General features: G+C 40.2%; 1 protein-coding gene across 2 annotated transcripts in view; it reads right to left on the bottom strand.

The window, feature by feature from the left end:
- cntnap2a (contactin associated protein 2a) overlaps positions 1-25,353 on the bottom strand; it is a 311,365-nt gene that overhangs the window by 107,810 nt on the left and 178,202 nt on the right. For both annotated transcript variants that reach the window (XM_035415431.1, XM_035415432.1), the window contains exons 9-13: positions 24,560-24,709; positions 18,456-18,618; positions 7,977-8,083; positions 6,544-6,663; positions 2,266-2,466 (exon numbers count right to left, since the gene is read on the bottom strand). In XM_035415431.1, coding sequence (XP_035271322.1) covers positions 2,266-2,466; positions 6,544-6,663; positions 7,977-8,083; positions 18,456-18,618; positions 24,560-24,709 — 741 coding nt within the window. The remainder of the gene's footprint in view (positions 1-2,265; positions 2,467-6,543; positions 6,664-7,976; positions 8,084-18,455; positions 18,619-24,559; positions 24,710-25,353) is intronic.

Below are 25,353 nucleotides of genomic sequence, written 5' to 3'. Positions count from 1 at the left end.
TCTTCCCAGTATTCCTCCTGCTACATCCCATCATTTGTAATCATTGATACGTATGGTATGATAAACAGATACCGCAGGTGGCAAAAATGAGCTTGTAAGTTTCACGCATTTGCGGAGCAAACAATCCAAAAGAAAACAAAATGCCTGGGGTTTATTAGCCTTGTTTACAGGCAGGAACTGACCCTAAATGAACAAGGACACCAGCAGAGGACACCGTAATGAAAAAGACACATCTGAATCCTACATTTCCTGCTGCAGTATATCCCTGTAATTTCATCACTCTGGATGATTGACATAATGAGAGGGTGCACTAAACACCTGATAGCTTAACTATCTAATCTGTCCTTCATAAAATTTATGTAGGCCGGAAGCGGACTGTAGTCAGAAATGGCAATGGGCTCCCAACTGAAGCCGGCAAAGTTCACCCGCACTTTTCTATGCCTTATGAATAATTTCTGCTTCATGGGGGAAGTCAATACGAAAGTCACGCAGACGACATTAGCTGGACGTTCCGGAGCAGATAAATCTCATTATTACTGGCTATGCTAACAGCTTTGTCAATAGGAGAGTTTAAATGATTAAAAACCTTAATTCCAAAGACAAATGGATGTCCTCCGCCCAAGGATATGTGCATTATAAAAGTTATGCTCTATAGAGCGAAAAGGTAAATAACATGGCCACTGCTCATTACGGGGAAACAAAAGATAATGAAATTTTTGATAATTGGTTCTCCATTTTCACAATTAACGATTTAATGGGTTTCCATTTAAAATAAACTTTGGATAGAAGGATTTGCTTCTCTAATTCATTATAAGTACCACAGGTTAGTATAGATTGAGCCAGGTAAGTTAAATTATTGAAATCATCAAATTATTTACTTGGCAGATAACCTTGTGCATGATGACTTTCACAGAATACATTTTATGTTAAAGTGCAAATGAAGCAGGTGTTATTTTTAATAAGTAATTCGGGTTAAGCACCTTGCTCAAAGGCACAACAACAGTGTTCCACTCATAAGCAATAGGTACTGCTGCTTTAACCACTATACCACGCTACTGCTCCTAGCTTCTTAAACAGCCCATACTGTAAATATAACACAGCTGATCGAGAAGACCATAAAATCCCAAGCTTAATGCAACAGACACATTAATTTACAATGTGCGTATTTTCATGATTCATTCCTCAATGTGTCTCCCATAGCAAGCACTGTTTTGATACCCGTCAACCCCGTGGTTATGCTGTGAATTGTGTAATTATTAACTACAGTGTTTCCCTTCACATATATTTAACAACCCACATCAATCCACATTATGGTCAATTCTTTCCCCCAGTACTGATTTATTGGATTTAAAAAATGTCACGATCACAATTGCTCAGTACAAAAAAGAGCGAGAGAAAATATTATGGGACAGAAACTGAGCCGTTTAGAACCATAGCAGAAAGGAACAGCCGGCAGCCCACTTTTCTGCTGTGGCTTCTTGTGAAGGTCTGTTTCAGAGGGCACATTTGATGCCGCAATGGAGATGAGACTGGGACTGGAGCACGGGAAGCCGGTATGAAAACGGGCACTGTAGGGAAGGGACGGGCTGCTCAGACTTTGGATTAAAGGTAGGTTAGAGGGAGGCTGAGTGGAATACTCATAGTTAGGTTAGTATCACAAAAGCTGTACCGATTTCATCCCAAAATCAACAGTTCGTACTGCGCACTTTGTGTTTGTGGAGGGGAAAAGTGCTGGGAGCAAATTCAACAGTAAAGGAGAGAACTGAAAGGGAATAAAGCCACACAGCCTGAGGAGATGCGGCAGAAGTGAATGAGAGACAGATCCAATTCAGTTTATAAAAGGGAGCAGTTGATGTGGGCGAGAATTATCTCGGAGTGCTCCTACAGTCTTTCCTGATCAGACAACATCAAGCATGAAAGTCAATAGCACAATCCAACAAAAACAGAAACACCACATGGTCAACATTGGAAACACACTGCACAATCTGGACCATTTGACAACATCAACAGAAATCTGGGAATGTACTTCAGTCTGTCTAGCTCCTTCTGCCTCCGATGAAGGCAATGCAAATGGGCTTGTCATCATTAGCCTAAGAACATTCCTAACAAACTCTGAGTACACATATAACTCTGCATCTATCTGTATATCATGGCATGTATACACCTAAGCTTAGTCACACACACACACACACACACGCACACGCACAGCAGCCAGAAACACACAGACTTGCGCTAACGTGCGCGCGTACGCACAGACACACTTACCGGGGGTGTTGAGCAGGCGGGACATTCGGCAGGCGTAGGCCACATGCTGCTCGCAGTGCTCCGCGCTGCTAGTGATGGCCGACACCTGCTCCATGGAGGCGCTGTAGTTGAGCTGCAGCACCGTCCTCTTCTCCCTGCTGGAGCCAGTCACAGAGGTCTGCGGAGGGAGGTTGTTCATCACCGTCGTCCACACCTTGTCCTCTGAGGCACAAGAAAAGTCACATTTAACGTATGATCCTAGTTAAGGCCAGGTTAGCAGTAGCGGCTAAGCATTGTAGTTTAGCTTCCTTTTTTTAAGCAAAGTATTTCAGTATTTATTTAACTATTTATAGTCTTTTTTTTTCGTGTACAAGGTACAGACGCGGTGACCGCAACATCCCCCTCAGTTCTGAAGAGTGCAGACAAGCACATCTCCTTCAAAGCATGTGCTGCCAGCTGCTAGCTTTTTCTCTCTCTGCAGTTCATCGGTTGAGCTGCACAGTCTTTTCATCAGACGAAAAACATTTGCAGAGTGCTGTTGCCGGATGAACCAAAGAAACCACTCTGGCACAGTAAGAGTGGGACAACCGTGGCTCAGTCAGCACTGGCACAGACAGGATTTGATACCAGACCATAGGGTGTGCCACTCCATTGAGCCAAGGTTTAATGTACCTCTGCACTGCATTACATTATGAATTATATGCTCCGTGTAATTTTGCTACCTACATGAATTTATTCTTGGATGTGTTTATGCTTTTCTAAACTCATGAAATATTTACCTATAACAAGGACCTTCACTGAATCAAGGGATGAAGATATAAAGACTAAACCACACCCGCTTTAACACTTAAAACAGGCTTTGTTCATTGGAATTACTGTGAACTATATGCTAGAACTAGCTAAAGCATCATCCCAATGAAATGCTAGTTATTTTAAGCAAATACATATTTCAGACGATAAAAATGTGGAGAAATTGAGTAAGCCACTGATATTACTCATAATTGAAAAATGCAGCTAATTAATACCCAAAGGGTATTCTGCAATGGGATGTGAAATGGTAAAATGTAGCTTTGCTAATGAAGATGTCTCACCTTTCAAAACGGCACATGGAAATTATAAAATAGTAACGTCTGAAGGAGGCCATGGAAATTCTCACAGCCATTTTAATGTCATTTCTGCTACATTAATTCATGTCCATGCAATTGTTTGGTTGTCTTTATAGTACTGTTGTAGCTACTGTGCTTCGAAAGCAACATTACCTGCAAAACTGCATCAATTGAGTACAGCGTTTCATTTATTTCAATCCACTCTTCAGTGAAACATCAACTGTACTGTGCTGTTATGCCCAATGCATAAAGTACTTTTGAAAGAAGAGTAGCAAGCCCTCCAGTCATGAATGTCTTCAGTGGGTAGAAGTGCACAGAGGTATGAAACCCATGTTGGAAAGGTGAGCTGCGTTGAATGATAAAATAAAGTTGTAAACCTTAAAACACACAGTATGGCCATTATAAAAAACCTAAAACACTGGAAAAGATGCAACTGAGATAGCGATTCTGGGTTATGAGATAGCTTTAGAAATATGATCCATTGTGAAGCGGCGTGGACATGTTTAATTAATTCTTAATTACGATTACAACTAGTTGTCCTTTAGAACACATCGCGATTGTCGGAAACATGAGACGCATGCGTGCAGCTCCAAGTGAACTGAAATAAATCTAAAGGAATGATGAAACGGTGCAATTGTGGAGGCACACACGTCGTGTTAGAACGATCTCAGCAAATCCCATTCCGAGCACAGACCCACAGCTGACGGGCTGTGGCGAGCAGGCAGCCGAGCACGCTCAGTGATGTGAGAGCAATGCTACGCGGCAGCGGCGCTGCTTGATTAATGGGCGCCAAGTCCTGGCTCCGCTGCCATACCGACTGCCTTTGTGATATGAAGGGGGTCTGTCTCCGGCGGTGCGCCGGTGCATTTGAATAAGTAACTCAGATGCATACGCCCGTCGGATATCTCCACCTGGAAGAAATATTGATGGCATCGCCTCGTACACTCCTGAACGTATCCGTGGCAATTTCAATACCTTCAGACCTGAAGCCCCAAAGTCTTCCAAGACAAAAGAGGCTAAATACTCGACCAGCAGATGAACTGCCCTTTAAACACTCGAAAGGGAGCCAGCGAGTACTGAACACAATGGTACTGACATTCACAATTGCTAAATGGTTAGAAAAAAAAATCCCAGTTTTTTCTTTGTGCTTATTTTAAATAGTGATAATGACTAAACTAACATATCACGTAACACAGTGTTAGTTACCACTCACCTGTAAAAAAAAAATTAACCCTTGTTTGTAAATGGTAATGATGCGAAACAGTACATTAGTCCATAAACATATTACAATTCACCGTGATATGGAATTCATTTCCATAATTTACTCTTACGAAAATAATCAAATTACTGGTCTGTGTCATTTATTCCTTTTCTATAATTATTTTATTATTTCCCATTAATTGTTTATTCATATTCATTTTCAATAAACTGTTTTAGCATTATTTCAATTCTTGTTGCATTCATGTTGTCATCATGTTGTTTAATTAACCTCCTCTGACAAAATTAATTCAAATATGGAGGCTGAACTTACCTTGAGAAAAGATCTGACCCAGCTTTACTGCTAAATTGAGCTGGTTTCCTTTGAGCTGGCTATTTTCTTCTCAATAAAAAAGATAGTGAACCAGGTGAATATGACTGGGCAAGGTTAAAGCTTAATCTGTTATTTGCATTTTCATTTACTGTTTCTGATGACTTCTGTTTACGGTCGTGGCTATGCATGACCCCCTGTGCTGACAGTAATAAGGGGAGCAGAAAGTGAGAAGTGAAGTGAAGAGAGTGTTTCATAAAAGTACAGTGTGAAAATGAAACACCTGGGTTTTAAGTGGTGCTGTCACGACCGAGTGGACACTGACGCAAGGTTTGCGAGCTTGTTCCTTATCGATCAGTCACTATACTGTCTCACCCAGCTGTATGGAATTGACTTTCACCTTCTGTGCTGCCAGGCAACGCCCTACACGCTTCAGTACACCCAATAAATCACTATGCTCATTTGAAATTGACAGGCTTTGCCAGTCTTACGGTAGACTTAGGATTCCTTATGAGCAGGAATGTTGATGCCACCACTGACTATGAAAAGCTGATGAAAGTCCAGGAAGTAGGACTGTACTCAGGCTCATACTGCATTTCCATAGAATGAATACGAGTACCACAGCAGGGCCCCATCTCTAATGGTCTTTCCTGCTAGAAACTATTTGATAGGGCATTTTATACTAATTTACAAAAAGACAATTTGAGGTTTAGATGATGCAGACTGTGATTGATGTGTTTAAGACTGGAATGTGTAGATTTAAGAGTTTTGGGTGATAATAGGGTGCTCTTTCTGATGTAAATATGAAATAGCTTTCTTGGGAAAATAGGGCCGTAAATCCATCCAGCATTGATTCATTTGTGTGCTGCTGGCATCGCTTTGATAGTCTGTGTATCACTAGTTAGTGAAATTCTATAGCTGTGACTCCTCAGCCCTCAAGGCAAATATCTTTTTGAGACTTCTTTTTATTGCATTATTTCCCACATAAACTAAATCACAACCCCGGGAAGCTCAGGGATCACGGGCTCCTGACAGATAAAATTTTTAAAAATATATTTGTTTTTATATTATACAACTATATTAGATCTAACTTAAATGAAGAACAAAAATGAGATTTTCATCTGTAACAAAAATGGCTGTCATATTCGTATACAAACCAGTTGACATTCCATTTGCTATTTATTACCTTATCACAGAAGTGCCTACTTTAACAATAAAAGTTAAAGTAGAAACAGAATTGCTCTTATCCCTTCCCCCACCATCTTGTCAACTGAAGGCCAGAGAATTATGCACACAATTCCAAAAAAATCTAAACAATCATCCGGTAACCATCCCAGTATCCAACCATTATCCAGATTTCACTTCCAAATAGAGAGGAGAATGTGCTCAAAAGTAAGCCAGGTATTTTGAAATGAAACGGCCCTTTTGTTAAGTGCAAAGTTTGAATTCATTGGGTCTTGAATAAAATAAAAAACATGAACTGCATCTTCTGATAATAAACTGGAGAGCCTCCCAGGTGGCTAGTACTAGTCCATGATGTAATGATAGCCCCCATAATCTGAAACTTAATCCTGATTGTAGTTCTTCTGAATGAGGGGCAACCCAGAATCGAGCAAAAACACACATATTGCACATCATTAATTTGCTTAATTACCAGTCCCTTACCTGTCATGTTGCAGTTGACCCTGAAAGGCCCAAGAGGACCACTCCCATCCGGGTCAATCCAGTAGGTGTCTGACATTTTGCCGAGGTGCTTGTACGCTTCACAGGACTGCTCATAAACAGCTGCACCAGAGGAGGTAAGAAAACAAAACATGACAATTACAAAAATTAGAGCCACATTTTAATGGAGTGACCTTACTCTGCTGCAAAAAAATAAAATTAAATTAAAAAAAACAAGCAAGGAACCGAGTTCCATCATTTTGGATCATTCTGATAAGTTTTTGATAATTTTTTTAACCTGATATTTTATCAAACAAATATATAACGTGCTTGTGTTGCAAACTGAGCTTTATTAAGTGAAGACACATGCTAGTGTGCACTCTATTGTGCTTAGTTCACTAACATTTAATTGCAATGTTTTGAAGAGTATGAAAAACCCTTTGTCTTTAAGACCACATACTACGATGATGAAAAAGAATCAAATGCATTTCACATTAGACTAGTTAACTCTGTGAGGCACACCTATGAGTATAAGACCGGACAAAAGTACGACACAATTCCTTACTTTACTGCAATTTGCATGCAATGTGGTACTGGAGGACAACAGGGTACTGAACTATTGAATGCATGAAAAATACATGTTTTCAAACAAGGCCAAAAGCTTTTCATGAGCTTTTCTCTCCACAGCAGGCCCTTGTCTTGCACAGACAGCAGAATAGTAAATAGAAGAAACTAGAATCCCTGACGGGTTCTTTTTTTTTGCTAACCTTTACAGAGTTACCCAGATGGTGTTAAGATCTGGATACTGCTATTTTGCACAGAAAAAGGCAGCTAGCAGATGCTTAAAGATAGTCTGGTAGCATAAATTGGTACCCTGTACATTCCAAGACAGCACAAATGTTCCATATTTTCCATACTAATTAATGAATAGCAACAAGAAAACTTTCAAATTAGGAACTTGCTCATGTAAAAGTTGGCAGCTACTTTAACAGAATGAAACAAGCCCATGCTCTTTTAAGAAATTTGCTTAGATTTAAGAAGGTTTAATAGCCTCATTACTCAAAGGCCCTATATGCAGTGTGGCCACAAGGTTACATGGAACAACCAAGGAGGTTGCGCTTGTTACAGTCAATGACCGTTACCTTCAGTTTTGTCCTGAGCTCTACCCAAGTTGTGGTGAAGAGATAACAACGGGGAATGACAGAATGATCCAACATGCAACATATAATGCAAGGATTTCTGTGAGGCAAAGGAATGTCTGAGCGGGTGAAAGGAAAGTGATGGAAAGACAGTAAGGAACACACAGGTGAATTTGCATGGGGGTTTAATGTCCCTGTGGTGATTTAGCAACACTGGAAACACTGGAAAGAAATCCAGTCCAATAATAATAATAAGAAGAAGAAAAAGAAGAAGAAGAAGAAGAATGCCTCGCTCACAGGTGTGACACGTGGCCCCTGTGTATCCCGTCCCATCACACGCGCAGCTGAAGCTGTCCCAGGTCTGGGCGCACCTGCCGCCGTGTTCACAATGGTTGGGCATGCACCTGGAGAGACAGGGAAACACAGCACACGCTTTAGTGGAGCTCACAATGGAGAAAAACATAGCCGCCGCTCAACCGATGCGATAATAGGTCTTACATACTGACGTGTGGGTTATAATGAAAGAGTGCTTTGCATTGCTTTTTTTTCTTATCTGTCAACTGTACTGCTGTGTAAAGATGTAAAATCCCAGGCGACTATGGTATCACATTTCAAGTATATTAACTGTTCATTCAGCAGATTCCTCTGAGTTAGTGCACGATTATAACTTGATATGCCCGTGTTCTTTTTAGACATTTTATTCTTTACAGATTAAAAAGAAATGAAGGCGATCACAATAAAAAAATCTCCCAGTGGTATAACGTATGTCTGTGAATTAACAATAACTCGCCTTCCTTGCTGCCTGCCGGCATTTCGCCAGATATATCTGTTTCACTCCTCTCGCTGGACTGCCTCCACCTAAACTGCCTTATACATCATCTGCTGGAACTCAGCAAGCCTTGTTCACTGGGGACCATCTGGATTGCTGCATTTGGGCACGAATGTGTCAACAAGCTCTTCAAAATGGCTATTGGGAGAGCTCAAAATCTGATACCTCCAAGCAAATAGATCCAGTGAAAGCAAGCATATCTTGTCTTTTTGTGTATAATTCTGCCCTCAGGTCCCTGTCTGGGGTCTGGGTAGTTTGTTTGTTCATCCAAAGTCTGCATATCTCTCTCTCTCTCTCTCTCTCTCTCTCTCTCTCTCTCTCTCTCTCTCTCTCTCTCTCTCTCTCTCTCTCTCTCTCTCTCTCTCTCTCTCTCTCTCATCAGCAGTTCCACATGCTCTGTAGTTCAAATGTGTCACTCCTCAGGGACAGGCATACCCTCCTCCTTGCTAAAGTGACATGGCGATGAGTCTTTAAGAGGGTGTAAACTCATAAAGCCTCTGGTCCCCTGCCAATCAATTAACTTCTCTAGTTGAATGACACCTCCTTTTCTGTAATATAAGCCTAAATGTGTATGTGTGTGTATCCGCGCGTGTGCGTGTGTATGCATGTGATGCAATTTAATTGGACAATCTACTTTAGAAAGTGTTTCAATACACATTGCATGGTTTATAGTGCTTCTTGTGTCCACATTTGCACATCCTGCCACATACAGCCAGCCTTTGCATAAAAAATCTGATGGGGAAAAAAATAAATTCTTAAGCACATATTTTTAAACAATGCATTTCAGTGCAATGAGTAATTTCATTTTCCAGCCATGCAAATTTGGACTTAGTCGTTTATTAAACCTTTACACCATGGGGCCTATTTAACAGTCAAGGCACAATTGTGAAACGCTAGCCAGAACGGAAGCCGGATTAGGGCGTGTCCAACTCAATTTCGGTAATTTCACGACACCAGGCTCTAGTGCAACTACTGCGCAGCTGTAAGAGAGGCTGGTTTGACAGGAATAAAGTGTGGGAGGGATGGGGGTTTGGTTTCATAACTGCCAATCAGATTTCCCCATTTCTTTCTCTTTAAAAACAGTGTGGTTATTGCCACAACCAACTGATAATTTTGTCATGGCTGAAGAGCAAGCATTATGAGCATTCTACAAAACAAAGTTGAGACTGAATAGGTTCGATTTTCATATTCTCAACCCCCCTCCCCTCAAAGAAAAATAATTTTCCATTTATATGCCAGCGCTTGTTTCTTTGGTGTCAAATTTTGTCTAATGCCACTATTTAAAACAAACAAAAACAAACCCACCACTTCAACATGTCTAATTAATTCCAGATTAATTTCTAATTAATTTCAGACATGCTCTTGATAAGAATGCACACGCAGTACAGAAACAGCTCCAATGCCAACCAGTCCCAGCTTCCTTCTTGTTTTCATCCATTTGTACACAGCTTTTGTATTTTTTACATATGTTTACACAGCTAGATATATACTGAAGCAATTCAGGTAGAGTAGCTTGGACAAGGGTACATAGGCATCATCCAGACTTTATGAGGGCTGCATTGTCATGTACAACCTGAATGACATAGACATCGGAAATGCATTTTTTACACTCCAAAGGTTCGGTCAGTCATTAACCTAGCCCTGTCAAACACACAATAAAAGGAAGTTGTCAGTGTGTTCTGGGCTGAATGCATGGAGTAAGTAGCCACTGTTGCCTAACAACCACCTGTAAATGAAGCTTCCAGTTACTGCCTCAGAGGGTGTACTTTTGACTGCAGTGACAGCAAAAAGCTAACAAGAACGAGCGCACCTACATGCATTTAACAAATGAGTATCACACACAATTTGACAGGTGCAGAGCCGGTCTCCCACGTATCTCTCATTCAAATAGCTCACATTGATTGTGACTGCATAACTAAACACAGCTTGCATATTAAACAGTCAAATGGAAACAAACAAAATATTTCTCCCATCTGTGTTATGTATTCATTGTTCATATGGACAACACATTCATTATGCCAGCAAAATAGCACCATGACCCAGGATTTGAATTTAAACCTGGACTGGGTTGGTTTAAAATGCAAATGTACTACTGGCCATCAAACCTGCACAGCGCTAAACGTTTCTATTGACATGCACCCTATTGTGACGCCCAACCCATGTTGATGCAAACAGGTTTACTGCAGACCACAAAACTACCAAACCTGGCACAGGCGGCAATTTTTCCCTTTGCAGGAGATGAAACAAGCAATCACACCCATGCCCAGGTGCGAGTGTGCCTATGTTGTCACGAAAATAAAGAACCCATGTCTTTTTAAACCAAGCAATACATAAAGACAGTGTGCTAGAACTGAAGCACAACTGACTGCATATTGTGAATAGGAACCAGAAGTGCTGTTTAATTTGAAGAGGGAGGGGGGGTGGGGGTTTCACTGAGGGCTCAGGCTGGCTGAATGTTTTGAGATTGTTCTGGAAAGACAAGATGCCATGCCCACTCTGGCAACAGATGATTGGATATATTATGCTTTAACACTCTTAAAGAAATGCACTTTTCATTTCAGCAAAACACTGACTTTGAAAGATTGCAGGCGCCCTACTAAAAAACACATTGCTCAAAAGGCACCATAGAGGAAACTTTAATCCAATAAAATCAAGGGAATGTATTTGATTAAAAAGCTTGCATGTAACTAAGCTTTGAAAGGCCAGTTTGTTCAGTTCCTTCATGCACCCTGTTAATTACACCTGTAGTTAACATTCCAACACCTTATACAAAAAAACATAAATTGGAACCCATTTTAAGAAACACATTTTAAGACGTGTCTTCGATAAACCACAATTTTAGGTGACATTTAAATCATTCGGTTATTCTCTGCCTGTATGCGAAGATTACAGTTATCAGGATTTCAAAAAGAATCATCCAAAAAATATACCCAACAAAAGATGCAATAAAAAAAACCTGGTTGCAGTGAGGTAATAAAACAGGTACTGTCATTCCTTCCAATAACCACAGAAGACAATAGAAGAAGACAGTAGGATAGAAGACAATAATGGAAGAAAAAATGTGTTAAAATTATGACTACTGCACATTAACAAAAACGAAATGCAAGTTAGCAGCTTTTTCAACAAAAGAGTTATTGCATTCATTCCATTATCAAAAATATTTGTCTTGCAGGTGCTGCAGTCCTATAAAATACTGTATTTAATTTATATAAAAGATCATTGTCTACAGATCACATTCATATTAAAACTCATGCTTGAACTCTCTCCAATAATAAATGAATGCCCTACACTTAGAAGGACACCAGAGAAATGCCCATTTTAAAAACAGTTACCGAGCACGCTGGGGGGTGGGGGGATGGGGGACAAATCATTGATGATGACGTCTGGAAATGATAAAGACACCATCCCATGTGAATATGTGCAATTATACATTTGAGTAATATTATATCTTTACTGATCTTCATGAGGTTTCATTATGCCTAATGTGTCAGAAAGTCACCAGTGTCAGAATCAGTGTTTGTGTACATTTCATCCTAAATTTTAGAGTTCTCATCGATCGCTGACTGTACTTGTCTAAAGGGAATCTGTATGACTTCAATCTTTAAAGATGACGTTCAATCTGCTGCTGTTTAGGAGCTGGAACAAGAGCAGATTCAAGTTCTATTACAAACAATGGCTAAAATGAGATAGCTAAGATCTGTGTTGGAACAAACCTCAGTGAACAATGAATATCAAGTGGATATGGTTGCCTTAAAACACTTACAAGTGTCAAAATAAAATGCAAAGGTTTAATATTATTCATGCACAGCTGGTCCACAAATCAGGATTCATATCATATTCTAAGCACCATAAAAGATCAATATGGGAAACATTCCTTCTAAAATATCTGTTCTGAAACTACAAAGCAGAGTCAGAATCAATGTTATGTTAAGTTCCGCAAAAAAGTACACAAAAAGATTAGCATTAAGCTGCAAAGTTCTTTTATTTATCTTCCTTCTTGTCACTGTCTGAGCGAAGCCCTAATTAAAGCTCCAAAGTTAAAACAATTAATGGCTTCACTAGCTTCTTCACTGGCGTAATTAGGAGACAGTCATCTTCAAAGGTGTTTTAAATTAGCAGAAGGATCAAAACCCAAATCTGCAAATGATAATCTCCAGCTCGTTCCTATAAAGAAATCTGTGCTGAATACAAAGTGCCTCTACAACTCCCCCTTCAAGAGGGCCATCTATTGCATGTCAAATCCATTCACACACTTGGCACGTGACACAAAATAAAATCACGGCGCGACCCAGTCCGCATAAGCGCTGATTAGTTGACCATCTAAGGACGATATTAGCGCTGGTGCTAATATAAAATGCCCCTCCAATCCATGGGGTTTTCCTACACATTCTTGTTTCAGTGATGTAGATGTCAGGGATGGTGCTGTTAATTTGACTTTTCCAGTTTAATTGGATTATGTCCTCAACAATCTCCGTCAGATCCACTGAGGCATAGGAAGAAAGGTAATACAGAAAATTTTCTCAACCAAGGCTGCTGGAATATGTTGGTGTTTTACATATAGCCAACGGCAAGGGGGCAGTGAGGACTATTTTTAAACCAATTTTTATCCCGCATTTTTTGTGGTATTCTTATGTGGGATGCCCTGTCATATTTGTAGGACTATCCAACCATTACAATAACCTCCATTAATTCTGGGCAGGAATAAGCATGGGTCTGCTCTGAAGTGTTCGCTGCCACCCACTGCTTCTTTTTCACAACTGCAGTCCGCCGGCTGTGCTGTGCTGCGCAGCTGCTGCAGAGAAACGCACGTCACACGCAGCTGGGGCAGCCAGGCTGCTGGTGCCCAGTCAAGCAGGGGACCTGTGCCATGAGATGGGGACAAACCAGCCAACTAAAATCTTCTCATCCAAGGAGATGCTATGGACAATTATGCACTGCCTTGAGGGGCTGCTGGCCAGTCAGCACGTTTATGGTCAGGGTTCAATTTTAGTCCATGGTGGCAAATCACCCTTGTGAGATTTTCAGTCAGAACAATGCAAAAAGCTACTGTACTGTTCAAATGTGTATTCAAAGATTTGGGGATTTCAACATAGTTATGCAGACTCAACAGTGTATCTACAGTCCTGAACTGCCACAGAGAGAGCGAGAGAGAAAAAGAGAATAAAATACGAAAATAAATAAAACAAAACGGAATCAAATCACAAGACAGATCATCCATTCATTAATTAAAAATAAAAAAATACTCAACAGAAACATCCGTCCACTCCCTACACACCCAGCACAAAAAAAAACAAACACAAAAACCACAATAAACTAGTTTGTTGTAGCCCAGCTCTAGTACCACCCTTCCTTTAATTAAACCTCTAAGAACACTCACCAGGTCTACTCACCTGAACCCTGGACCTTGTGGTGCCTGCTGGGCCAAATGGCTAATTTGCTTTGGCCTACAAAAAACTGTGCAACACCATAGTGACAGACTTAAGGGACCAGCTTTTACCCTTATACTAATGTTTTGAGAAAGTTCAGCTTTGTAAGGTGTTATGGTTATATCGTGTGTGTGTGTGTGTGTGTTTGTGAGTGAGAGAGAAGGAGAGTGGAAGACAGCGATAGAGAGTGAAAGGGCTGTCCGCATGGGAGGGGGAGAAGTCTGCATTCTGAACCAGGCAGCACATTGAGTGAGGCGGATGTGTCTGATTGAAGGCAGGGGACCAGACATGGGGCCTTTTCTGCTCTGCCTGTTTATTCTCTGATTCCAGCCGCGGGAATAGAAAGTGACAGTTATATAATGCAGCTATTATGGGCAATAAAAAGTAATAATGTTGCCTTAAAATGCGGACAGAAGATTAGCCATGTGGTGGTGACAGGGGCGATGCACTAACATGCATCCTGCCAGGGGGTGGGCACAGTCAGACCAACTCCCCTCCCCTGACATGCTACAATTTAGCTTAAATGCATATTGACGGCCCCTGGGGATTCATATGAAATACTGGGCTTCCCCCTTATCCGCATACAAAACCTTTATATTCAGACACTCCATTATGCTTTGATTTTCGTCGATGCCTTTGTAGTGTTGTAGTGGTTATGTGCTGGATAACCACACTGATTCAAACATGACCACAAAGCTTATGGAGGCACAGATACAGATACAGTAGTTTCAGCTCAGGATCTGCAAACAAATTCTGTTATCTGGAAGCAGGAGAACATATACTCAACATAGCGGGCGACATAGCTCAGGAGGTAAGAGCGGTTGTCTGGAAGTCGGAGGGTTGCCGGTTCGATCCCCTGCCCTGGGCATGTCGAAGTGTCCCTGAGCAAGACACCTAACCCCCTAATTGCTCTGGTGAATGTGAGGCATCAATTGTAAAGCGCTTTGGATAAAAGCGCTATATAAATGCAGTCCATTTACCATATACTCCAAATTAACTGGAATATAACTGCATGTGTGTGTGTGCATGCATATGTGTATGTATTGACTGAGAAAGTGGAAATTATTCTCATATCAGCTTTGTAAGGCACCTAATATAGGCCACAATAAAGTGATGCAAACAGTGTAGAGACAAGTGGCTTCAGCTTTTGTCATCTAATTGCATACAAGTTCAGTGAGAATGTATAGACAGCACGACCCACCTCCCCATGTAATGCATTTGGTTTTTTTCTTCATCACTGTAGGGACTCTAATTGCAGCAATCAGTGGTATGCAGCCAGAGGAAAATGACCAATTATAAAATTAAGGACAGGCTGAAGAGCTTGTTGGCATGGTTGTGCAAGTTTCTTAACCATGGGTGTCCAATCTTATCTGAAAAGAGCTGTGTTGGTGTGGGTTTTTGTTCTACCCAAGCATTAAAACACCTGATTCACATAATCAAGGTCTTGATTGAAGACCATGATTAGTTCATTAGTTGAATCAGAGTCGTAGTTCTGGGCTAGAACAAAAGCTTAACTCAAACGAGCTCTTCTCAGATAAGAGACCCCTGTGGTAATTGAATGATTAATTTACATTATTAAGGTAGTGCAGTGTGTTGATTGCTTAACAAGCAGCTTTAGAGAGTCCTATATCGACCACTTTGTGTTAAAGAATGGAGTTATGGGTTAGAAAACAAGTCAGTAAAAACTCATGGGTCTAATTATTCTAATAATTGCAAGGGTATTTATTTTGCAACCTAGAGCTTTGCTGCTTTTGGTCCCGAAAATCAGCAAAAGTAGATTACAGATTAAGGGTGTGCATCCCTGGTCCTGGAGTGCCACAGGCTCTGCTGGGTTTTTGTTTTCAGCCTGCAGTCAGCAACCAGTTCAGGCCCAAAAAGCAACGTGAGGAGAGTTTGCTGTGTAATCAACTGTTCTAAATGGTCAATTAAGTGCTGAGTAATGACAAAAAGCAGCAGACCATGGGTCTCTCCGGGGCCAGGGTTGCGTCGCAGACCATAGAATATGCAGGAGTCGTTTCCAATGGAGGATGGGAGCCACTGCCAAGAAAATTAATAATGTCACATAAAAGATAAAATTAATACTATCACATAAAACAGGGGCACCCGAGCCAAGATTCTTTTGATCTATCACTGTCTGACAAATGAATCACAACCAAAGAAGTCACCAACTTCACTATTAACAAAAATATCGGTTATAATTGATGGCAGTTTCACGTGGTTGCACGTTTTAGCTGCAATGCCTTCTCGAAGGTATTGCAACCACTGACCGCCTTGCAGTTGAAATGTGAAGCAAAAGTTTGTACAGAGACAAATCAAGGAGAACTTTTTACTCATTACATGAGTAGGCAATGCAAATCCATTAAATCTCACATCCCAGGCGAACCAAGAGCTTCCTGCCCTTGGATAAAAGAAGCATTATGCCTTAGCTGGTTTTAACAGTAGGGTACATGGCAGAAATGTGATTTAAATAAAAAGCAGCATGATGCATATCTTCAACATCATTAGGTATAAAAAGGGTGATTTTTTTCAACAAATGTTCCACTGAAAGTATAAAACCAAGGTCATGGTAACTAGGTTCTTTGTTATTACTGCAGAATCCCTATAATTATACCATTTCTGTAGATCTGGCAGTCCAGACCATTGACACAATCAATTACACTTGGGTGAACAGCATTGCACTGTTATGGCAAATGGCAAGAGCAATTACTGTGGTGTGCAGCAACCGTAGCATTTTATTTAAAAAAAATATAGCAATTTACACTTTCTGGTCAAAATGTTCTGCTTAGCATTACATTAAGCTACCAAGACATTGTGATTTTTTATTTATTTACTTTCTTAATGAAGGCTTCCTGTTATCTTACATTTACTTGCTTCCTGGGGAAATTATAAAATTATTTATTGCAGTTTTCAGGTCAATTCATATTTAATTTCCTCACTGCAAGAATGACCCTGGTTTTAATACAAGCTCAACAGCCATGTTCTAAGTTGACAGGGACAGGATTGGTCGTTCCTGTTTCTAATTTTGTAGTCCTGCTACATTGTATAGAGGCTGAAAGCCTTCTGAGCCTTCCGAAGAACTTATAATGTACATATGCCAGCTTGGGGATGAAATATAGGCAACTACAACTATGCGGAGTTTAAAACATAGAGTGAATAATTAAATTGGACATGTGGCAAAAATATAATAATTAACTTCAGTGCCTCACAAAGTCTTCAGATAGCACATCCCTCAATGGATTATGTATGGTATGGCAGCTTTTATTACTGTACTTCCCCTATGCCATGCACAAATAAAGTATTTTTTATTAAAGCTTGTTTAAAAACCAAATGCCCAAATGTAATCATTTGATTTACTTGAATAGCTAACTAATGACTTTTATCACAAGTCTGTTTCCTAAGCTACCCAAAAACCAAATTTTTTGGGCAAGTACAAGACTGAAGTGAGCAGTCCCTGAAAATGACTAGGTTCCACTTGGTGTCTAAATAAGAAAAGAATGAAATGAGTGTGAACTGTGATGCTGTTAAAATGAACACACTTTCAGCTGGCATTAACAGCCAGCAGCATATATTGCATTGGAGTTGGGTGTTGTACAGAACTGGTGGAGAGAATTCAGGGCACTGTTTTGTTGACTCTTAATTTAAACTACATTGAGCACCACTCAGATTGAGTATACAGTATTTTACTCTTCAACTCTATTCAAGTTAACAGTTAGAGTTTTATTGTATAAGTCATCAATCATATTTAAAAACAACATAAAAAATTGTTGTTGACATTTGAAGGAATAGTTATAATACAATCATTGCTGAATTCACTAACCCAACCAAACAGCCCACCATCTGCTGGGGCAGGTATTGGACTTCATTGATTATTTCAGCTAACCAGAAAATTTTCACCTGTGATTCACAAGCGAAAACACATGATTCATACAAGCTGTATCACAAACCAGTACTTGTGAACTCCGACAGCATTGATCTTTGACTATTTTCTTTCATATTCAAGCCCATAAATATTTGCGCCACTTTCAATTTGCTTCATTAAAACTGTGTTGACAAGCTGAAGCATGGATTCATCAAGTGGACTTTATTCATTTATTAGCAAAGACGTGATTACAGGACTGATTTGCATTTGTAAATTGATGTGCCATTGATAAACCATAACAAACACATTATGACACAAGCGCATGCTATGCATGGTAATTAATCCCCTGGAGGGTGGCACTGAATCTTAGGCTCTACATTCTTCAATGGACTGAGCATATGCCATTTTATTTCTGCATGTCAGCTGAGCTGTGGGCATTGTCCTGCTGTGACTGGGATTGAAGTACATCTGCCCCCAGCAGTAACCACAGAGGGAGCAGAGAGGGGTGAGCTCCAGCAAAGCCAAGCTGAGCTCCGCTGAGCCTAGCCCCCAGCCACAACAGGCCTGCCCAGGTCCACCCCGGTGCCCAGCGTAACTGCGGCACTGCCCACTGTCACAGAGGTGGCACCGCGCACCCCGGAGCGGCGCTGTTGCCGGGTTACCTGTCTATGATGGCGCACATGTCCAGGCTGATGTTTTCGAAGGCGCCCAGCCTGTCTTGCTCCACGGCGTGGAGGTCAGCCAGCTGCCCGTCCACGTGGATCAGCTGCATGCAGCCTTGAAAGGAGCGCTGCGTGGGCACCGGGCTGGAGCGCAGGAAGTAACCTGTGAGGGTCAGAGGTCAAGAGAGGACTCAGACACCTCTCCCACTGCAGCAAACAACTGAAAACCTTGGGTCAAATTCTGAGGCTAGATTTGACATTATATGCCATATTGCTTCAGAATGATCTGTGATTTGAGAATGACCACAATTCATTCATTGTTCATATGCAGTAAGAAAAGTAATTAATAAATTAAATAATCGATTAGAAATCTGGCAGTCTATGCTTAAATATCCAACAGTGAATACAGTCTCTTTTTCAAACAAGCCATCTCAAAAAACATCAGAGTAAGGCATTTTACACTGTACAGGTATTTTTCAACCCTTTGACCAGCAATTAACCTGTGTATATTCTGTTATCTCGTGACAGGTTGACATGCACATCTAAAAAATAATAAAATAAAATAAAAAACTTGTTGATTGATGTATACTGTCATCTTCTCATGATGACTGGCCATCATCATGTGCCACTTCTGCACAGTGATTGTTGTCTGACCTGAAACCATGGAGACACTTCCTGAGATTACAGTCCCGGATGGGCAACAAAGATGTGCCAGTGTGTGAGGTTTTTGGGGATGTAAATGTAACTCGGTGTACACCATGAAAGCTAGCAACTGCATGGCCAACATTTGGAGGACAGGATCAGCATAGAACAACCTCATCTGCTCCATCCAGATGATCAGGCTTCAATCGCAATTAAAACAGAACAAATCAAAACCAAACCGAACTAAAAGAAAATGCTTGAGTGGGTGGTCACATCACCGCGTTTGTCTGTGAGTACCCATTGAGCTTCAAAAATCACAGAGCCCACTTGATGTTCCACAGACAGATTACAAAAGCTGGAGGGAAGCCATTTGTTTAAGATGTTTGCAGGATCCCGATGTTTTCCTTGCGAGCTCCGTGCTGTCAGAGTGAAGAAAATTCCTCAGGTTTTTCAGGGACCAGCTGCCACGTCTGCCTTGCCCACCTGTCCGCGAGGATACCTCCGCGAGCTGGGGAAGGAAGCACCCTCGCACGGGCTCCCTGGGCCGTTAGCGCATACCCTCGAGGAAGCCTGTCCTCGGATGACAACGTACGATCCGAATGCAGAGCCGCGCTCTGGAAATGTCCGCTCAGGGGCCTCTCACAGCTGCCAGCTCTCAGAACTCCCTGGGAAAGTGCCAGGGGCTTGTGAGTGATCAATGAACGGATAGACAGATCGCAGTGGTGCTGAGATGCAGGACCCCAATCTGCGCTTCTGCCTGTGAGTTTGCCTGTGAGTTTTTTTCCCCTACTGTTTAAAATCTTTTAGCCTATCGATGTTCCTGAGGGGGCTCCCATTCCCTCTTGAACATCCGCTGTGCCGAGCCCCTAGAAAAAAAGTCTGGCAGATTAATGAATACCAGCACACAATGCATAATTCATAACACGCTGATGAAAATTCCTTTGGGAATGATACAGTGCCAGGAAAGCATCAATATGAGTGCCAATGTGCATACATTTTTTTTAGTTTGTTTCGTTTTGAATGTTTGCAGTTTTGTTGATCCTGAAAGTGGAATTTTTTTTTTTACAAAATGATTATGTGGACTGTGACTGTCCTGAACATGTTGGTCAACACATGCTGTAGAACTCACATTCCTCAATTACAGTAATTAATAAATCAGTGCATTAGAGGAAAGTCCCGGAAAACCATAATGATTTGCGTGAATGAACATTTTGATCATGAAAAGTGATAATCGATGACATTAAATTACATTACATATTGGTAAATAAAAGATAGAAATCAAGTAAAGATAATTCAATTCATGATAGATGTGTTTAAACTTTTTTCCAAAAGTGTAGCATAAATATAATTCCATTCAGCAGTTTATTATTAAATATTATAAAACCTAACACAGTGTGCATCAAAAAAGGAAACAACAACGTATTTCACCGAAAGATATATTTTGATGTATTTATCAATGTTATTTTTTCATATGATCAGGCTATGTATAATCCAGCAGCTTTTCAGAATTCATGTCAGGGCACACAGCTATTGCTTTCTACATGTAGTTGGTGCAGGCACTGTAGCCATGTTTCTCTGTGAATTGGGTTTCTTTTCGTGCAAAGCCCTCTTCTATATTTAGAAATTCAATCTACAGCTGGCTTAAGTCAGTCCGATACTAATTTTTAAAGCCCATCACCAGAACAGCAAAACCATTCTCCGTAAAATGGGTTTTGGGTTTGGGACACTGGACTGAAACAGAAAGCGTTGAGGGAGAAGAGACCTATCCATGCTGCCAACTTGAGACTTGATCCCGGTTCGATTACAATGTACCTTCCGGATATAAATCTCTGCTTTGTGCCTAACAAAAACGTGTTGCAGATAGGAATTATTTTAAAAGCCACAGTGAGAGTCAAGGAAATGCACACCTTGAAGAGACAAATGGGTTGAACACCATATACTTTTCATGTGATGACTGGGAGTGACTGACAGACATCTTTTGCATTTATATCTCTGATAATAAAGAAACAGGGAATGACTTTTTAACCCAACAACTTCATAGCAGAAAATTAACTCCTGCTTTCAGAATTGTCATTTATTCCTTTGATGATGTCCACTACAGGCTAACCTCACCTCTGTCCACCAGGGGGTTACATTCAGCTTTTGGGTCAATTTCTTCCTTAAGAGTAGATATTTCTGTATTCTAGGGATGTCTACGCACTCAGAGTCTAAACCCTTCTATCCTTCACAGTGTAATACTTGACCTTGCACAACTGGGGGACAGCGATAAAACACATATCACTCACAATGACACGCCTGACCTCAATTCTGGAAGGAAATGCCAAGATTAATAAAAAAAGGCTCTGCTCCAATTCAATGTGACTTCTCCTGTAATGAGAGCTGGAATATATGTGGTATATATCGATGCTGCAGACAGGACCTTATCTTCCACAAACATGCCTTATAGGCTTTTCTCTTTGCAATGATGCGAATAAAAACACAAACGTACAGTAACAGAGTGTTACTGTCTTGCATAATTACCACCTCATTTACTATTTCCTTGATGCCTCAGTATCTTGGAAGGTTTATGTAAAACTTACTATCGAAACGACTGACACCAGCTATCCATTGTCTCAACTGTTTGGTTCAGGTCCCCTCTAAAAAAACAACATTTTTTAGCGCTTAATCATTTTAAAATTATTTTATTTATTCAAATGTTCCTCAAAAGAAACAGGGGAAAAAGACATTACATCTCTCTTGCACATATTGGAATTATAAGTTAAACCATTTAAAACCAGTTGAATGGTAATAACCTTGAAATCTCTACATCTAGTCAATGCTAGTCTTATAATATAAAGCAATATAAAGCAAATAACATCGCTGTGGCAACACTTTTGGATCTTTAATCATTTAATCGACTGAAAGCCTTGTACATTATAGGTTGGGTATTTATTTTCATAATAACAATTCTGTGTAGGATTTCTCTTCTTGTCCACTCACTGTATCCCTTATTTAATGTATATTATCTATAACTTATACAATGGTGTCATTTATAATGATTTTTTAAACCAAATCCATGCCACTTACCTGCAGCAATAAAAAGGTTCTTAATCTTTTTTTTTTTTTTTTCAAAAAACCTGTTCAATGGGAGAATAAATTGCCTTGAAGTGTGTGTGTGTGTGTGTGTGTGTGTCTCTGTGTGAGTGTGTGTGTGTGCGCACGCATGTGTGTGTGTGCGTGTGTGCACATGGCTGGAAATTCATACTCAGAGGTAATGAGGCTGGTTGATAAGGGACAATAGTTACTCACAAGCTGTAATGTAACAGAGATGAAACCCCTTTCATTAGCCATAAGCATACAATCTGGTCCAATGACGATTAGTTGTGACCTTACTCTCACTATTAGGAGCTGAGTACATGCTTATATTTGATGATTATATTCTGTTACATTTCATTTGTGATAGCTCTTGTGTAAGATCAAATCTCTTATCAGTCTCAAGCACAATAACACTGGCTCTAAGGGAATGCTCTAACACAATAAGCAACACCAGGACACAATTTATAATAGGTTATTTTCTGTGAGGAGGAAACATTATATTATTTCCTTTGGAAGACAAATTTTATTATTTTCATCTATTTAAATTTGAATGTGACTTTTGCAAAGTCGATCAGTTCCTTGAAATTAATGGGAAATTTTAACAGGGGTAGGTGTTCTCAGTAGATATTGGGGTAAAAACCCTCTAGTTTGCAAAAAAAAAGTCCACCTATTTTTAAAATGGGAAAAAATCAGTTGTAAACAAATCGGGCAACAGTTTGTGATCAATAAGAACAGAAAGGTTTTTTGATCTAATTTTCTGACCACCGCTGGGAAAATTTTTTCAAAGCTGAGATTGGCCAGCAGTCTGAAGCCAGGCCTTTCCTCCTCCACATTTTAGTAATTCAGACGATGAGTGTGTTACGGTGAGAAGGAGAGAATACTGTACTTTCACTCAAAATCAGGTTGATGGTGCTATGCACTGCAGCCCACCAAACGCCAGATAGCATCGCATTAGAGAGTATGCATTATTGTTGTTATTGATTTTTGGTAGGGCTGTTTTTGTTCTGTTCTTAACTGACAAACTATGAGGAGACTGTTAGCTGGAAGGAAGGAAGGCCAATTGACCATAAAATACTGCTCCTGTGATTTGGATGAGTAATCACTTCTTGTTCTGAGAATAGAATAGAGCAGAATATAACAGAATACAGTATGTCTTATCGTCCATTGAAAATTTTCCCTGGTCTTCATTCCCCCTTCATAAATTTAACTGAAAAATAACAGTTAATTTATTCATAACGTGCATGCATATAGATCTAAACATGAGCATGAGCACATTTCATACTTTTTCCAGGTGCGCACAAATGCAAAGTTTGTTTCAGCACTGCTCATCCAAAACGAAGTTAGTCATTACAGCGACGAACGACTGCGTATAATGTGATGACAGAAGCGTGCCTTGAGCCACAGAGACAGTGCAGTATTCCATTTTATTAATATAACTCATTATGCATTAGAACAACTGTGCCTTTCCATGAATATAATATAACACCTACAACCTGAAAATAACTGCAGTGGGAACAAACTTCTCAGCTTCTCAGAACTCAAATTTGCTGTCTGAAGAGTCTCATTTAAGGGAAATTTCTCAAGTCACTGAGTTTTAATGGAAGTTCAGTTAAATATGACTGCACTCATATTTTTCAATGTATTAAAATTCACAGTGGTTTCTTCTTTAAGCACATAATAGAGAAGTCATGGTATTGTAATGTAGATTACTCTGGCACTCTTTGCACTTCCAACTACAAAGAAGTTCTTTGTACAGAAACCTCTATGTGGAAGACAAAAGGTTGAGGCAAAACATTTAAATCATGCTTTTTTCAGTTTCAAGTTTTAGCAAATTTAACAGCAAATAAAACTATCTAGCCTTTGGACTTTGAGTATCTCCCTACATTTACACTCTGGACTACAATCTGCAATTAAGATAGGATAAAAAAAAAAGTATTAAATAGAGCTATCAGGGGTGCATCCAGCTAAAGCATGTTTTCCCAGTGCAGTGATGCACTTCACTGCCAGTAATCAAATCCTGACTGTGCTAGTGGTGACTCTGGCAGGTAGCCCCAGAGGCTAAAATGTGACTGGCTCATATTGATGCCCATAGAGGAAGAGTTTCAGTCAGCACGGCTGTCTCCATACATAAAGGCAACTCCACCAGTCAGTGGCTGCAGTCCACCCCTGCAACAGCTGCAAAACCGCCACAGTGTCTGTACCACAGTGACTGTGGAGTACAGAGTTGTATATAGTAGCAACTGTCTGAACATTATTAAGTGGATGGATGTACATGCTAGTCTCAGCTCTCCCAAACTTATGGAAAATGCTGCAGCAATAAGATGGGTCAACAAATTCAATCAAGCGTTCCAAATTCAGAGAAGAATAATGAGTATTAAAATATCTACCTCCAAAGTAGTACACGCCTCCAGTCTGAATCTGAATAGGGGTACTGGTCCTTACTGCAGAAGCATCATCTCCATCAATGGTCAGCATGGCAGAATTCTCCTTGGCCAAAAACCGCACATCATGCCACTGGCCATCATTCAGTCCAGAACCTACGTACAGGAGACAGTCATTAAAGTTTTGGTTATCAGATTTCATACAATAAAATGTCCACAGTTAATTTAACTTTAACAGAGTTTATATGAGTCCAATAGGGACCATCAAATCTGATCGTACACATGATTTGTGAATGCGGCCCAGTGTTTTTTTTAAATCTCCATACCAGAATATGAGGGGGAAAGAAAATTCTGTTTGGGCCAGAATTTTTTTTAATTTTTATCATCACCGTTACATTACTAAACTTCTTAATTTTTGCAAGGCATAAGATTCAGCTTGGCACATTATTAAAGAAAAGCCCACCTTTAAGATTAGAACCACATATCAGAAGACATCTGAATTACTTCTGATTATACTTCACAGAATCACACAAATTTGTTTGCCTGCTATCCAGCTTGTGCTTGCACAGGACTAAAAGAGGATTACTGCCATGTATATGTGTATTATCAGAACAAACAGCAAACAAAGGCAGGAGCAGTTTGCACAGGCAGCAGTAGGAGCAGGCAATTGTGAGAAGGTTAAGCTTCCAGCCATGACACTAGATTAGAATCAACTGTGGAATTTTTGCCAATGTTTATTCTTTATTTCCAGTTCAGTTTAGTGCAACCACAAACACAGCTGAAGTCAATCATTAGCAATC

This window comes from Anguilla anguilla, chromosome 4 (assembly GCF_013347855.1).
Source record: "Anguilla anguilla isolate fAngAng1 chromosome 4, fAngAng1.pri, whole genome shotgun sequence".
NCBI classification, from domain to species: domain Eukaryota; kingdom Metazoa; phylum Chordata; class Actinopteri; order Anguilliformes; family Anguillidae; genus Anguilla; species Anguilla anguilla.
Note: the sequence above shows the minus strand (reverse complement) of the source record. Positions and strands in the feature narration are given on the sequence as shown.